The sequence below is a fragment of the Oncorhynchus mykiss genome, chromosome 21 (genome assembly GCF_057628025.1).
Source record: "Oncorhynchus mykiss isolate SJ-2025 chromosome 21, ASM5762802v1, whole genome shotgun sequence".
In the NCBI taxonomy this organism is placed as follows: domain Eukaryota; kingdom Metazoa; phylum Chordata; class Actinopteri; order Salmoniformes; family Salmonidae; genus Oncorhynchus; species Oncorhynchus mykiss.
In genome coordinates this window covers 42,676,465-42,693,809 of record NC_143042.1, presented here as the reverse complement: position 1 = coordinate 42,693,809, position 17,345 = coordinate 42,676,465, and the positions used below count along the sequence as shown (strand labels likewise).

The following is a 17,345-nucleotide window of genomic DNA, read 5'->3' as shown; positions in this document are numbered from 1 at the left end:
AATTGCCCTGCTCCTTTAGCACAAATACAGTATATGTACATGCATTGTACTTAAACAACCCTTAACCAGCATGTCCAAAGCGAGCAGATGACACATTGCAGATGACACCGGCAGCATTCTGGGAAACGGCTCTGTTGTCTCTGTCGTGGCTGCCTTACGGGTCGGTTATTACATTTGAAGTTCAGTGTGCTGGTAGGCCCTTGAGCATGTGGGCTGCACTGCTTCCAGGATCAACTGAATCTCAAATGGTTGACGACACGTGTCCCGGTTATGTTTTTGAGAGGAGATGGTGAGCAGTAGGTCAGGCTGGGCAGGATAATGCCTTGTCTGCCATGTTAGCCTAATGCTAAGTCTGCTCCAAGGCGAACACGCACGTTGGCATGGCTGGAGAGGCACTATGTGGCTTAATGTTGAAAGACTGGCCATTGACCAGGCATTGAACCTGAAGGAAGGCGTGCTGCAAGTATCTTATTTGCACTACATTGTTTACTGGGCAGATGATATTAGCGTGTAACTTGGCATAGCTCCCATTTTATTGTTTAACCTTCAACTCTGACTATTTCAAAGTGACAAGGTGACGAAAGGTTTAAGCTTTACAGCATGTAATATGTATGCACAGTTGCCTATAACATCTTAGTTTGGTGGACTTTGGAATTTGTGACCTGATTTCTCGGTGAAGCCTGACGTTTACTATTGCCAGAAATATAATTTACTGACTAGAAGGAGCCAAACACCCCTTTTTCAATAAAGGTCATACAGTATTGCACAATAGGTCCTCGAGAGAATGTTTCTCCTGGATATTCATTTGTTTTCAGTTAAATTATTATTTTTGTTGTGACTGAAGTCTCCTTTCACTCTTTTTATTTTACAGATCAGACCCAATTGACATCCAATGGTAAGAGCTGCCTGGATAGATCATCGCTATGGATGAACCTTGGAAAGGGGCGATCAATTCTATTTGACTGCTCTATAACGTCAGGCCAATGTGGAGAGCCCCCAGAGACAACCGGGACCCACAGCCCCTCCCATCCCTGTACTGAATGCCCAGTGCAGAATGATCCAGGTTGGAGAATGTCTAACACCCCTACTTCAGAGTCAAACGGCTATGCATAAGAACAATCGGACTAGCAATCTGTTTTGAAAGGATTTTCTCTGGATTCAAAAGACTTCCTAGCCAGTGACCTAAAATAAAAATACATTTTTTTTGGTGATATTTCAGACTTTTCCAAGTGGTGGACAAGGTAACATTACCTTCCTATCGAGCTGTGGAGAGGTGGCAGTAGTCGCCCATGTGTAGCAGGAAAATAGCTGCTGATAGCGGAATAACGTAGCCTCAGATTGTCGGGGTTCGTTTCTTGACTGGGCGAGGGATCCCACCGCTACCAGCAACGAGCCCCAGTCTGCCTCACCGAGTCACTCCACTCCCGTCCAAAGGCAGACACTCTATCAAATGGCATGGGCCAAGTTCTTCAGGAAGCCGGGGGGCAATCTCGCCAAATCCTACCAGCCGGGGAGCATGCTGTCTCTAGCCCCCACAAAAGGCCTGCTGAACGAGCCGGGGCAGAACAGCTGTTTTCTCAACAGTGCGGTGCAGGTGAGTCCTAACTTACCAGTAAATAGTAAATTATTACTGCATATTTTCTTCATATGCAGCAGAGGTAATGGCCATGAACAGAAATGCTTTGTTTTTGAATGGTTATGTATCCAGAACAATGGGATGGATCTAGAGACACTGTTAATCTCTGATTAGGGACATTAGTAAAAGCTTAATGTAAATTGCAACAATCCCTTTATTGCAACACCTGGTAAACCGAGGCGATACAAAACATGTTCTCATTTCCAGTAGGCTACGTCACTCATGTTAGCGTTGCATAGTTCTAAGAAAGGACTCGACAGCATGTCCCCCCGGACAAAAATATTTACCAACACCAGCATTACTTTCCAGCCTCAAAGCCCATAGCTTAGTCACTGTAAATTTGTCAGTATGTCCCGGCAAGTTACTGGAAGGTTGTTTTTGGCTCGTGGGATGGCAGTTGGCGACAGGGTTGACGGGTGCAATCATCCCGTGGTGAGGTCACTCTTCCAGGCTGTGACTCAGGGGGCGAGACATGGCTGAGCTGGGTGACGATGTCTGACACCGAGGGCTATGTTTCCAAGGAACAGTAGCCTTCCTTTATTCCCCCTCCCTCCCTCCTTACTCTGTCCTCCATGGCCTGACTCAACCAGAGACCCCCTTTTAAATCTAAGCACCATCTACCAAGGAAGGCCATCACTAGCCCCAAATCCATGGTTGAGAATGTTTGAGGATAGGTGAAGTAAAGCTGGATAAACCTTGATTTCCACACATAAATATTAACTGGCCCTCAAGTGTCACATTTGGAACTGAAATTGTTTTCTATAACAAATCCCATTTAAAACCTGTCTTTCATCAAAGGTTATCAGGAAGGATTAGCTGGGCAAGTCTGGGTTATAATGAGTGTTGGGTGTCGATAATGAGGAACTTATTAATGAACATGACAATACTTTCTCAATATATTTTCTTCAATCCATTGTTCAGGTGCTGTGGCAGCTGGACATCTTCAGACGCAGTCTGAGGCAGCTTCCTGGGCACTTCTGTCTCGGAGACTCTTGCATCTTCTGTGCGTTGAAGGTATGCACCCTACATCAAGTCTTACAGTTGTTGCAAGCAATCACAATATATTAAAGTTACTTTTTAGGGCTTTATTGTTGCTGACACGTAGTTGTCCCTTGAACTGCTGTTAATAATTAATTTAAAATGTTTTCATTTTCAGGTTCTTGAAAGTCAGTTAGGTTTGTTCAGAAACCTTGAATTAAATGAATGGTCTGGTTAATTCCCAACTTCTTTCCTTTTCCGCAGGGCATCTTCTCCCAGTTCCAGCACAGTCGGGAGCGCGCTTTGCCGTCGGACAACCTGCGTCATGCTCTGGCAGAGACCTTTAAGGACGAGCACCGCTTTCAGCTCGGCTTCATGGACGATGCTGCAGAGTGCTTCGTAAGTTTCCCATGGTGATCGTCCAAGCTTACCGGCTTAACCCAGGTATCCAGGGGCGCCTCTGAGCGGAGGCGACTGGGGCCTCCCCAGGGATAGACTGGAATGTGTGTTGGGGACATATGAGGGCAGACGTGCTGTAACAAAGATTTCAGCAAGGTCACCGTCTGAAAGAGCCCTGTCCCCTCTCCCACCAATCTCCTCGACACAACCCGTAATATATAATGGTGGCGGGTTATGGAAGCAGAAGCACCATCTTTGGGCCTTTACGGTTTCCTCACTGTGTATGCAGCATCACTCCGAGTGGTTTAAAGATGTCTCTATGAGCCCTCTGAATGATTCATTATAACCATAACTATTCAGTCCACTTGTGCTTAGTTTGGCTATCTTCCACTGTAGTAGTAATGCTTTCTTACCCTGTTCTTTTTAACACTCATTCTAGACCCAACAGAGAGAATGTCATTACAAGCTCAGACCCTGGAATGTTCAGACGCTTCAACACCAACTAAGAAACATCCAGGATTTAGGAATATTACTGTACATTACATCTAGTTTTTGACTTCATCTTTGCTAATGATTTGTTCCTCTTTAGCCATAGGGATTAGGGGACGGTACACTCCAGTACATTGTGTTCTCTGTCTGCAAGTATTGGGTTTGACGCTGTAGTGAAATTGCTGTAAACCTACTCAGCACAAACGTACACTCATTTTCTGTTCAGCGCAGCAGCTCTCGAGTGGGGAGGTCATTCACTCAGGAGGGCTCATTCTACAGTGGAGGATAAATGGATTTGAAAATTAAGTCTCTCGTTCTCTGTAGAACAGGAGATGATGAGAAAAAGAGAGGCCAGCCAAACCAAATAACCAATGAGCCCACTCTCCGAGCTCCCCGGCAACACAGGGAACTACTCACACAGGCCGTTAGTAAAAATGTACCTCAGACTCCTGTGGTTTCCGTCTCGTACTGGAGTTTGTTTTGAATAAACAATGATTTAGAAAGAACCACAATCCAATCAAATCCAAGGTGGTGGTCAGAAGGTCAGGTGCCAGACAAAACAAAAAATGAAATGTTTGTCCTGTAACCAATGTCCCATTCTCAGTTTGGCAACAACCCCGTTTTAATGATATAGCTAGAATAGAAATGTAACGTGAGATCACAGGGTTTTCTCCCTTTATTTTTACCTGCAATTTGGTCAGGCATGTCATCTGAATCATTCTAACATTGTTACAACTGGTTTAATTCTCAATGTACGTTTCGCTGTGTGCATGTTCAGATTTGGCAAGGCCCTGCATATAGCCATTCTCTCTTTTTCCTAAGGACCTAATAACCATGTGAATCTTAGGTTCACATGCATAAATTAAAGACCAAATCAAGGCCCTGTAATGCTTCAGCCGGTATGACTTGGATTAATTTCTGAGCAGAATTAGCCAGTGTCAGATTAAATCGCTGCGAAATGGTGAAGGTCTAAAAGCAGCCTGACTCTTTCATAAACCCAGTGGGATTCTGTAGCAACGTGTGAGTTTCAAGTGGAGGCCGCTTGCACTCAGACTGGTTCCTTAACTACAGTAGTGAGGCACCGCATAACTCCCTAGCTGTTAAATGTCACAAAACAATACAGGTTTATACAGATGTATCAGGGGGGGAAGTATTGGTTTACCAGACGTTATTTTTCTCTTTACTGGTACATTAAGGAGATAAGTGTATAGCTGAGGGTGAGTTGAGGGCGATACATGCTGAGGAAAAAATAATTAGCTGATGATTGCTAATATTTCAATAGAGGGGGGCGATTACCAAAGTTTCAATTTGAAAATGTGAATATTCCTTTGGATAAGATCAAGCTAACTTTGCTAATGGTGATTCGGTGAAAACTATTACATGTTTTGTTTTGACCCATTTCTTATCGTCATGGTATATTTCCACAGGAGAATATTCTGGAACGGATCCACCTGCACATTGTGCCTGAGGAGACAGATGCCTGCACCTCCAAGTCCTGCATCACACACCAGAAGTTTGCCATGACACTCTACGAACAGGTTAACGGAAACTCCTAGCATTTGTTAGCACACACACACACAGGTCCATATCCAGTTGCAGGCACAGGGATCACACACACACACCATCCGGGGGTACAGCAGCAGCCACATGGATCACTGTCTGAGATAGGAGCTACCAAATTCGTCACGTCTCCAGAGTGGGGTTGCTACTCTGGAATAGAGAGGGGGGTTTTCCTCAGATCCCTCCCTTCCGGTATGATGTTCATCTCACTAAATCCCAGAGCAGTCCTCTCGTCAACGTATCAGACAGCTTTGATGCAGGGTTTGATGGTGATGCATAGGTGGCCAACTCTGAGAGCAAGTAGATATGCAAGCTCTTCTTCCAGCAGGGTTTTACCCACCCCGCCTGCCACTTTTCCTCTCAACTGACAAACAATCCACTCTCTTCCATCACAGTTCACACAAACACCCTAAAGTAGTAATTTCCCCATAACTGCCCCCAAACTACTACACCTCGTGAAATGACACGCTGACTTGATAATTAGTGCTTGGCAGTGGCTAAGCGGCGCCTAGCTAACGGCCATGTGTCTGTGTTGTGTTCCTGTTCCCCTCTACCCTGCAGTCTGTGTGCCGTAGCTGTGGGGCATCCTCCGACCCCCTGCCCTTCACTGAGCTAGTGCATTATGTCTCCACCACTGCCCTCTGGTAAGCCATGCTTACTGACGTCACACAAAACACACATTTCTCCATGTTCCTCTTAGGGTTACTGAGTGACTTTTGTAGCTTTGTCACTCTCTGTAAACTCTCTCTCTCATATCTTTCTCTCACACTCTTTCTGGTTCTCTCAGTCAACAGGTTTATCAGAGGCGGGACGAGTCATTTGGAGAGCTGCTGCAAGCGGCTAGCACCATCGGGGATTCCCGCAACTGTCCGGTAAGTGTCTGTCCTATCAACCATTAAGAAAATCATACATTGATGTCAATGGCAGTTTTGTGCAAAAACTAGCACACGCATATCTCAAGTCAGGATGCAGCTCCATTCTCATCACACTAGACAACTAGTAGGGGGCGATGTCGGAAAGTCACTAGCAAGACAACAGCAGAACCCCCCCTCCACTGTGAAGTCGTATTTAGGGTTCTTGTTACTTAGTTGTCTGGTTAGTTAGCTAATAGATCTGGGACGATAGCAGTATCGCAATATTTTTTCCCATGGCAAAAATGAAAACACAAAGCCGATCAAACTTTTTGGTCCTTTAAAAACCTGCTGTATGTAAAATATTGTGTGCTATAGCTTGGAAAATAAGGACATGTGACTCTGGATGACAACCATAATGATGTTTGTTTCCAACATTAGGGCTGTTTTCCTAAAGATGTGAAATCCACTTTCTGTTTGTTTCCTTGTCACGATTCAAACGAGTATCGCAATACCGGTATTGTCCCGACCCTGTTAGCTAAACTGGTTAGTTAGCTCTGCTCCCCTAGTTATCTGTCTCCTCCCTCTCTCGCTGTCACCAGAGTAACTGTGGCCAGAGGATCAAGATACGCCGAGTCCTCATGAACTCCCCGGAGATCGTCACCATCGGCTTCGTGTGGGACTCAGACCAGTCAGACCTCACGGAGGACGTCATTCGCTCGCTGGGGCCACACCTCAACCTCTCTGGGGTAAGGATGGCAAGCCAGCTGGGACAAAAAGCACAACAAACTGATTATATTATTACGAAGATCAGTTCAATATTGTAGCGTAGTCTTTCCCAAACTTGGTACGGAGGCCCCAAGGGTTGCACGTTTAGGTTTTTCCCCAGCACTACACAGCTGATTCAAATAACCAAATCATCATTAAGTTTTGTATTATTTGAATCAGCTGTGTAGGGCTGGGGCAAAAACCAAAACGTGCACCCCTTGGAGTCCCCAGGACTGAGTTTTGGAAACACTGATGTAGCGCTTTCAGTCTGCTCTTGTGTTTTGTTTATTGAAAGTGATGGGTCGTAGAGAAACTAAAAAAGGTTCAAAGACAGTGGAGAAGTGTACTTTTCCAATCACTGTCATAAAAAACCCATTGGGCACTACAAAGTTGGATCTTTGATCGGGGCCAAAGACCTGTGAAAAAAGTTAGTGATGGCCAAGAACCTCCACATAAGATTAAAACAAGTCTAATTCTCTGTCAGCCCGTCATAAAACAGATTAGTCAAGTAGTGTGAATTAAATTGCCAAAGCAGTGATTCCACCCAAACAAAATAAATAGGAAAAACAACAATAATACACTATTTAGAATTGGTCGAGCTCCTAAAATATGGTTCAAATCACTGCATTCTGGTTTTACTCTATTTGCTTTCTGTCTTTTTCTGTTTGTTTGTTTGTTTGTTGGAGCCTCCACAGCTGGTGTTCCTTGCCCTGGTTGTGTTGGGGTCAGTTTATTTCGGTGCCATGGAGCATATGGGGGAAATAAAGTGGGCTTTATCCCTGCGTAAGTCGGAGCGTTGCGTAAGCAGTGCGTGGTGCAATGCCCAGTTGGCCCACGCCGCTGATCAAAAAGCCCCTGCTGCATGGCCAGATCGTGTCAACACCCCCTCAGTGCCACGATGGAAGAGTACAGTGTTTGTGTGCGATTTGTTTGTGAGAGAGTCAGAGAAAGGTTACATGTGAATGTGTGTATATTATGTGTAAGAGAATGGTGCGTGTCTGGAAGGTGTGTGTGTGAGTCCATGTTGGAGTACAGAGTGTCCTTGGCATGGGCGTACAGGAGGTTTAATTTGTAGCACTCAACTCTGGCTGACACTGTCCCTGTTCCTTCAAGAATAAAAGGAAATGAGCTTCACTGAAACCTGCTACAAATCTAGAACAAACTGTCATAGGCCAGGAACAACATATTACACAACACCATCTCCCTTGAATACTATAAGCACAGATTCCTCTTTTCCCCTCTCCTTGTTTTGAGCGCATTCCAGAACTGGATTAGTCTAGCTCGTCTAGCAGAACCCCCCCCCACCACCAAGTACCACAAAGGGCTTGATTCATACTTGTACTGTTCATGTGACTGTGCTGGGTGTTGGAGAAAACCTCCCCCTGTCTAGGAATCCATTGTCTCCCAGGACCAAAGAGAACCAGCCATTCAGGAAAAACAAGAGGCTATTTCACAACCTCCTCATCCAGCGTTCTATTCAAACTGGTGGGAGGATGACATTATACTGACGATTGCCTGAGCAGCTAGAGATGTGTAAATTTACCATGCAGGCGATGCCAGCAATAGTCCAAGTTGAAGGGCAATTTTACTGTCCAAATGCTACCGTGTGGATGACAAACATGAATGTTTTTGGTAAAATGCTGTATATCTGACTGAGAAGGTTCTGCTGTGTGATAAGACTGTTAGTCCATTGAGCTAAAGTTAATGGGCAGGGTGGGAGTGTTTTGGGCAAAATTTGACCAAATAAAGTAATTTTAAGTGTGTCTGTCCGCAGCTCTTCTACCGGGTGACAGACGAGCATGCCAAAAAGGGAGAGCTTCAATTGGTTGGGATGATCTGTTACTCCAGTCGCCACTATTGTGCCTTTGCCTTCCACACCAAGTCCGCCAAATGGGTGTTCTTCGACGACGCCACAGTCAAAGAGGTGAGGGAGGGGGAAAAGACATGCAGTCCTCCTAGCAAGGGAGTAAAAACACTACACCTCAACCGACACTCATAGCATCTCACTCTTTCGCTGTGCTAACATATGCTGCTTGGACCACACACGTATTAATGCATGGACAGGCGCACGCCACACGCACTAGCCTCTGTCTCGTTTGCTGTAGTGGTTCACACACACTCCCTCTCTGACACTATCACCAGAAAAAGGAATTCACCAAGTAACTAAAGTAACATTTTTTGTCGGTAACTTTCTTTAAAGGGATTCAACTAGTTGATTTGAAATAAAATCAGGAATACAGTCTGACATGAGAGGATTTTCCAGGAAGCTGATGTATAATATCATGGGATAAACATTGCTATTATCTGGAGCTAAAGCCTCCCTAGACAACAACTCAAAGTGCAGAAATGTACTCGTCTGAGCTGATGAAAAGGAGACTGTTTTACAAGAGAATGAGAGCAGGGAGCTCCCTGAGCCATCTCTTATCTCCACCATCTTCTTATAAGGGCCACATCGATCTTTCTTCACCACCCCCGGGTTGATGACTCTTCAGTGGGGTTGAACAGTCTGCAATAATCACCACCACCAACACCCACACATGTTTGCAAGGGTGGACACACACACACACACACACACATGCAGCAGCAGCACTAGTATTAGGTTTTTCCAGTGGAAGCACCTTCAGTCTTTCCCTAGTTGATTGCATCATCAGTCATCCACAGTTGAGCTACACTGTTTAGTGGACTTCCACATTTCAGGATATCAAATTGAAATGACTTACGGTAAGAATTGAAATGTTGTGTGTGCATGCATATGTGAGAATGATAATGTACAACACTGGGTGTGTCTGTGTCCAGTCCATTTGATTGGACTGCGGTGCAGAGGCTGGTTGGCTCGGAGTCAATCCAGCAGCAGCAGCTTGTGCTGTGTATGCACTTCAGCCCGACTGGGACAGAGTGCTACAAGCACAGCACCCGAGCCAACCAAATAACACCCCATATACCTGCTGTGTTGCTACTCGTTCTCTTACGGCCTCACACCAAGTAATGAGCAGAAATACCTTACAGTTTATGGATGGCTTTTAAAACTATATTTATATTTGACATTTATGGTTGCAGTTTGTTGACTGTCATAATTGCTTGTATCAGTTATTGCAGTGGTTCAGCGGTTCCACTAAGCCTATGTTGTTGTTGATGTCCCAGGTGGGGATCAGTGGCCAACATGAAAAATGTCAACTTTGAGCACCCTCTCCATCTTTTAATTAGACCCCCCCCCCCCCATTTTACTGTCACATTCCTTTCTTGCTCTTTCTCCTTCCTGTCTCTCTCTCACACCTTCTGCTCCTCTCTCCTTCTCCTTCTCCTTCCTTTGGTTAATTAAGGAGTACACTAGCATCTGTTAGCCTCCAGTCTGCCTCTGTGGCGTTTTGTAGTGAGGCACGCACTTAACTCTGCTCAGCTAATGTGATTGTGAAACTGCTTCAACGCATAATATTCACTTAAGATCCAAGACAAAGGGACAATGTGCTTTCGCAGTGCACAACAATGTCTCCTTGGACATTCTAAAATGACATTTCCTCCCTGAACCCTTTTGTGACATGCCTGGTCTATGGTCACCATATGTTTTGAGGGTAGTGGTTCAAAGAATGTCCCTGAATTCAAGCAAGCATTGTCAACATTTGTCCTCTGGGGTTTTTGTTTGTGCACTATCAATTTATGAGGCATAAGAATGTATGTATGTACTCTGATAATAATATTTCTTAGAGCCCAAGCCCTTTTAAATGGATGAACCAATTCAATTACAAGTCAGCATTTTCTGCACGGTGTACTCCAAGGTACCTAACATTTACATAGTTAGGTTTTGGAAACTGATGCTCATCAAATACATAGTCTCTTCAAAAGTAGTAATGTGTATTGACTGGCACTAAATGACACATTTGGCTTCTGACAAGACCTCTCTGTCTAATGAGATGAGGAAAACTGGTCGGTGCCAGTAAGACACGGGGAACATTTTATTTTCTTGTCACATTGGGAAAATGCCATTTCGCCTTTCTGCCTGTCAAGCAGGAACACACACACACACACACACACACACACACACACACTCTTCATGTGAGTCTCCTATTGACCTCCCAGTCTCATCTCCCCTATCCTAGATTGGGACTCGGTGGAAAGATGTGGTCACCAAATGCACCAAAGGCCACTTCCAACCCCTCCTCCTATTCTACTCCAACCCAGATGGCAGCGCCATCTCCGTAGACGACACCTCGCGCCAGAACACTGACCACTCCTGCTACAAGTCCCCCGTCAACGGAGACGTCCAAGGTATACATCGGACAAAGTGTCATTCTTTTTTTCATTTATAGGAAGAACTACACACTACCCCTAGAGTCATGGAACTTTTACAGCACATTGAGGGGAAATAACTGCTTTCAATTTGCGTATCAAAATTATGCACAAATATATATATTTTTTTCAGGATGCCAACAATATTAAGTCAATTGTACAATCACTTTTCATGGTGTCATCAACCCATGATGTGACTTCTGGTGTTTTTGCGATGGGGATGCAGTCTCTATCTCGTGGTCTTAGTTTAGGTCTTTTGGAGACCAGATTCAAATTGCCCCCCTTTCCAAAATGGTTGAACGACCCCCTTAGCTTCACTCGAGACGATTCCCAGGAACCACACACCACATTTATAATTCATAGTTCCTTTTAATTCATGCTTAACATGGGGATGCTATATTTAAGTCGGTGCAGTAAATTCTCAGTGAGAGGGGGTCCTAAAAGTGGGGCTCCTAAAATAAGTGCTTCTATGAGTAGAGATCTCCGGCAAGAGCAATTTGGAATTCATGCCATTCATGCAAGTGTTGCCAATGGTGTGACTGTGGTTACAACTTCCTTTTAACAGTGTGTGTACTAGCCAAATGACCACCACTGCCACAGAGCAGTGGTTCTCAAACTTTTTTGGCTAGCATCCCCTTTCACTATTTTGGTCTAAATTTGAGCCCTGTTCCGGATGCACATGAATTGCTTTCTGTGAAGTGTTAGCCTCACCACATTCAGTTGGAGAGAGACTGTAAAAACTACAGTACATGTTGCAGTGTAGAATTCTGTTTTGTTAATATGATTGGGTCGATGGGTCTGTTCGGGCCACAATTTTGGCATTTTGAAGTCTCTCAATGTGCTTGAGATTTTCGGTTTTGACTGTATGACCAGAAAATACGTGCAGTTGACAAAAGTGACTGACTTTACAAATACGTGCTGTTGACAAAAGTGACTGACTTTACAAATACGTGCTGGACTTCAAAACAAGTTTGGGATGCCCATCACTTCAGTTGGATTTATGGTTGTAAAATTCCAGTAAATTCCCCAAATCCTGTTTGGAGGATTCCCAAATTCCCTGCTTATTGTTTCCTGATTCCAGGAATATTCCAAACCGGGATTTCTGGAAAAACTGTCAATTTGAGGAAAGTTCCCAGAATTTTGTACTCTAGTTGGATTACTGTTTATTAGTGAATTAGCTAACGGTGTTCCAACCTTTCTGTACCACTCAATACTTGATTTGAAACTGAACTACGAGAGTTCATGAGCAGAAGGCATTGAACAATATATTTATTTGTAATTTTACTACGACCTCGACCATAATACCCGTCGCTGTTGGCAATATCAAGAAGTTGTACATTTGTACAGCTGAACATTTCTGTGTGAGGATTAAAAACCTCTGGATTTGTTAGGGGTGGGGTTTATCCCCCTTAATGGTCTGCTCTCTAACTCTCTGAGCTGGCCTCGCCCCCAGGTCGTGATGGTGACTGCGGCTCACTGGCCTTCAGAGGCGGGCTTTAGAAGAAAGATAGAAAATGTTCCGTTACATTTTCAAAAATGTTGTTAATTGGGTCGCGCTAAACTATAGATTTTTTTTAATATACATTTTTCCAGAGATTTTTGGAATTAACTGAAACGTAAATGGTAATAGGAAGCTTATTTACATAATACCTAAGAATTGCTTGTTGGAATTGATCCCCACCCTGGTTTGTCTCACCAGTAGAAACGGATCCATGAAGAGACATAGGCCATCAATATGTAAAAAATAAAAAAAATTAAAGATTCTGTCCCTCTCCTCCTTTTCGACCAACCAGCGCCCTCCTCTCCACTTCCGGGCCCCAAGAAACTGGACCTGACCAGGGAGAACCTGAATGCCCTGCTGGGCCCCAGCAGCTTCAAACAGAATAGCCAGACCCCTTCCACCTTTACCAGGGGCAGTGGCCAGACTGGCGGGGGCCGTGGACCAGGTACGACAAGGAGTTGGGGCGGGGGGATATGATGGGAGACAGGAAGAGGAATGGGTATTTCTACACATAGCTATGGAAAATGGGCATTATCAGAGTGAGACATTTGGGAGGTACATGATCGGTATTGAGAGAAGAGACTGAAAGATGTGACGGGGTTAGAGGTAGAGAAGATTGCAGGTAGATTAGAGTTACTATAGAGGGGGGGAGGGAGCATGGATAGAGGCAACAACAGCCAAGAGGGTAGAGGGACAGCCTTTGAGAGGAGGAGTAAGGCCTGGGAGGGAGAGGGGCCAGAGTTTGAAAAGTGACCTTTATGATGGAAGGGAATGAGGACACATGGGAGTGAGGGATCAGGAGCACGTACACTTCCAAGGAGAAGAGGCAAGCGAAGGCGATGACAAGAGAAGCAAGGAAAGAGCCTAAGGGCAGACTCTTTTAAGCACCCTATTCCCTATATAGTGCACTATAGTGGAAAGAGGGCGCCATTTGGGACACAAGCCTTAGTTATTATTGCACATTCCTTTGTGATTACGAAGGATTGCGTAACGTCTGTCCTTGTTTAGGTCCCCCTTTGTTGTTACTCCCTGCTTAAAGCCATCAGCTCAATATGATGCATTTTGAATGTTTTCTATCCCCCAGCACTGGAAAAGTTACCAGTCGCTCAGGGCTTTTGAGAACAGCAAGACCACCCCAAATGACTGAAAATAATAATCATAGCAGTCAAGTATATTGTGGGAAAAGTGATGAACTGTCCTCATGACACTTTATCCAGGCAATAGAGTGACTGTGCAATTTGCAAAATTGTCTCGTCATTGATTTCAATGCGAAGCCGAAACCTTCAGTTCTTATTCACAGAGAGCCTCTTCTAGCACATATTCTGTGCTACACAGAGTTGTTTGGCATTTTCAACGACTGCAGCACATGCTTCTAGTTCTATCCATTGTATCTGACTTTCTCCTACTTTACGAGAAGAGGTTACAGAGATGAGACTTAGGGAGGATAGAAGGAGAGAGAATTTCTTCCGTGGGTTCCACCTCAGTGCATTTCCCTCCCGTGAAGCAGAAAAGCGCGGCGTACACATCATCACATCGATCGGCCCTAAACTACTCCTTAAACTCAGCACTGTTCAATGCCTCCAGGGGGCTAGTCAGGGGATGGAAGGGAGGAGTAGTGGAGGTGGAAGATGGGTTGGGGGTGGCTTACGTGACTGTAGTTTGTGTTGGGATTAGTGGTACAGTAGAAAGGACTTTACCCCTTCGTGTTTGACGGCTTGTTCCTTTTGGTGTGCTGTCTATTGGAAGTCACTCTGTTTCTCAAAATGACTGAAATAGAATGTAGTCTAGAATGTGTTTCTTTCCCCTGTTGTGCAGTGAAGCTGGGCACCAGTGATCCTAAGAGCCGTCTGAAGGACATCTCCAGAGAGGTGGTCATGAAGGCAGGGGAGGTCCGGGGAATGCACTCCTCCAGGAGAGACCAGGACAGGACAGAGAGGAGGAGACAGGATGCCCGCTACCGAGGTATGACGCCACACACACACACACACACACACACACAGTTTACATACACATGTCCTTGGTCGATGTAAATATCATAGAAGAGTGATATTGTCTTTAGGACAGCTGTTTTTTTAAGTTATGACATTTGTGTTTATGTAATTGTTGTATCGTGTGTGTCTATAGTTTTGTTCAATGTTGTGTTAGTGTATGTAAGTTGTTTTGTCTGAATCTTTGTTCACCCTGTTGCTGTTGGACAAGGTCTCTCTTGAAAACGAGATTTTAACTTCATGAAAAAAACCTGTATAAATAAAGGTTAAATAAAAACACGCGCGTACACACAGGGAGGAAAAGTAACTGCTATGAAATGATAGTGGCATTGCACTATGCATGTACACACACACACACACACACACACACACACACACACACACAAATGAAAATAGAAAATGATCCTTGACACAATGCTCTACACAGTACACATGCAATCCATCATTACCACCATAAAGATGCACAACAAACCAATGGTGCACTGGAATGGCCTACCAGGCAGGGTGGTTTGGGAGCAATGTGTCAGGATGGGGATCATGTCTCCCTCCCTTTTGAATCAGGCCCTTCCATGTACCGTTCTCTATTCTCTCACTATTGGATACTGTGGTAGAGTGTATACCCTGTTCTATTTGGATTCCTAGCTGCTGTCTGGAGGTGCTATTTCAATGTCTTGAGTGATCACACGACAGTGTTAGTAGAGTATGTGAGAGTAGGATCATAGAACTCCTGGCCCTGGACCCATATCGCTTATATATCTAGGCCAGCAAAAGAAATAAGGCAACATCTATGGCCACATGAGACCCACTACCACCCTCATATAGCCTACCTTCTCTCATCCAACCATAAGTAGTCCCTCAAAGGTGTTTTGGCTTCCTGTGTGTGTTGGTGGGGGACTTACAGGTAGATCGATGTGAAAACAATCTCTAAAATTGTTCATAAGAACGGATCTAGGATCAGCATACCCAAAGCCTAACCTGAACCATTGGAGGTAAATGCCAAATTGATCATAGGTCAGTGTCTAGAGGCAACTTCACCCCTTTCCTCCTTGGTCTCTAACCCTCTGTCGTATTTCTCTCACCTGTCCTGTCAATTACATTTCTGTGAATACCAAACGGGTTGGAAATAGGGGCAAGGTGATAGGAACTGAAATTGAACTAGCCCCCACAGCCACTGTGTTAGCACCAGGCTCACGTCCCATTATGATTGAATGCACCAGGCTAACAGAGGCTAGCATCATGGCTTTGATGAATGGTGAGGCTGGAGGTGAGCTAAAGTAAGTGGAATAAATCTATATATAATACTGCTCGTGCCCAGGCTAGCTCTCTTCAAAGGTACTTGATCGTTTTAGTTTCAAGTTTTAACGCTGTACACACGATCAGTTCCACTACCATATTTACAATATGCAGGGATACTGGAGTGATGGAGGTAGATATGTATAGGGGTAAGGTGACTAGGCATCGGGATATATGATAAACAGGGAGTGTGTGTGTTGGCGTGTCAGTGTGTGTAGGGCCCTATGAGTGTGCATAGAGACAGTGGGGAAAATAAAATACAAGGATCAACTTGGACAATCCGTGTAGCTATTTTGTTAGCTATTTAGCAATCTAATGGCTTGGGGATAGAAACTGTTCCGTAGCCTGTTGGTGTCAGACTTGGCGCACCAGTAGAGCTTGCCATGCGGAAGTAGAGAGAACAGCCCATGGCTTGGGTGCCTGGAATCTTTAACGATTTTCCGTCCCGTCACACTTGGAAAAATAGCAAAACAAGAAAGTTGGCATTCAGGTCAGATAGGGAGAGTTGGTGTCAATGGGAGACATTGGCTTCATTGCAAATGGCACCCTATTCTCTCTATAATGCAATACTTTTGACCACAGGGCTTTGGTAGTACACCATGTACGAAATTGGGCTCCATTTGGGATATTGCAGCTGGTGTTCCCATGACACGTTTCCCTCTTTTCATCTAGCACAGTGTAACTGTGTTGACATTTAGCACGACACGCATGTCGTGTTAGCATCGCTACACGCATAGTTAGACCGTCTTTGTCGCACATGTGTACACATGCACGCACGCACACACACAGCTGGACCAGTTCACAGAAACCCTTACATAGACGGACACAAGTGCACAAAATCACACATCAAATATCACACGAGTCTCTCACACACGCCATGTGAACAGGGCAAGTTACGGTCGAAGTGATTTATCCCTCGCGCTCCCCGTCAGCAGATTCCCTAGCCATAGCAACTTCGTCTCTCAGGGGAGGTTCCATCCTAAGGCGCTGTGGATTGTAACCTCTCATAACTCTCTCTGCACACCTGAGACCTCAGTGCAGGCTTCAATCCTAGACCACACGCCCTGTCATGCTATTAATTCATATTAATATGGGGATTTAGACACACTTTTATACCAGACCGCTTCCAGTTCTAAAATGTATATCCAGACCAGGACATATGTAGAATGTGTGGGAATCAAAACCCACAACCCTGATGTTGGAAGGACAATGCTCCACCCAACCGAGCCATTGGACCCGGTCATCCTAACGTTGAGTAATTGTCCCTTAGTGCGTCTTCTGTTAGAGCTCTTCAACAAAGAAGACTATCAGTAAATAAAGTTAGACGGAAATTAATATTTACCAAGTTAAGCTTACTGCCCACCTTACTGCATACACCTCCCCCTGAATAACATATCCCTGTACTGTTCCAGTGGAGATGTCCAGTCTAATCATATTTTTCGAAAGTGGCCGGCATGACTCGGTGTCCTTGAAAAACAAACACTCGTGTACACACACACACACACACACAAACACTATGTCCTCAAAGTCATACACATCTCCAGGCCACAGACTCCTCTATTCAAGGAGTCATGGACAGCCAGCAGGGAGTATGTATA

The 17,345-nt window shown here is 44.8% G+C and overlaps 1 protein-coding gene across 4 annotated transcripts in view; it reads left to right on the top strand.

The window, feature by feature from the left end:
• Nucleotides 1–17,345, top strand: part of LOC110500607 (ubiquitin carboxyl-terminal hydrolase 53) — a 53,265-nt gene that overhangs the window by 20,433 nt on the left and 15,487 nt on the right. For 2 of the 4 annotated variants that reach the window (XM_021578056.3, XM_036958064.2), the window contains exons 2-13: nucleotides 872–1,063; nucleotides 1,220–1,594; nucleotides 2,558–2,650; nucleotides 2,879–3,013; nucleotides 4,930–5,040; nucleotides 5,624–5,706; nucleotides 5,850–5,934; nucleotides 6,516–6,662; nucleotides 8,456–8,605; nucleotides 10,776–10,944; nucleotides 12,759–12,911; nucleotides 14,282–14,428. In XM_021578056.3, coding sequence (XP_021433731.3) covers nucleotides 1,451–1,594; nucleotides 2,558–2,650; nucleotides 2,879–3,013; nucleotides 4,930–5,040; nucleotides 5,624–5,706; nucleotides 5,850–5,934; nucleotides 6,516–6,662; nucleotides 8,456–8,605; nucleotides 10,776–10,944; nucleotides 12,759–12,911; nucleotides 14,282–14,428 — 1,417 coding nt within the window. In that variant the 5' untranslated portion in view covers nucleotides 872–1,063; nucleotides 1,220–1,450. Of the gene's footprint in view, nucleotides 1–871; nucleotides 1,595–2,557; nucleotides 2,651–2,878; nucleotides 3,014–4,929; nucleotides 5,041–5,623; nucleotides 5,707–5,849; nucleotides 5,935–6,515; nucleotides 6,663–8,455; nucleotides 8,606–10,775; nucleotides 10,945–12,758; nucleotides 12,912–14,281; nucleotides 14,429–17,345 lie in introns of all 4 variants that reach the window. The other 2 variants (XM_090214702.1, XM_090214701.1) reach the window with 1 other exon arrangement.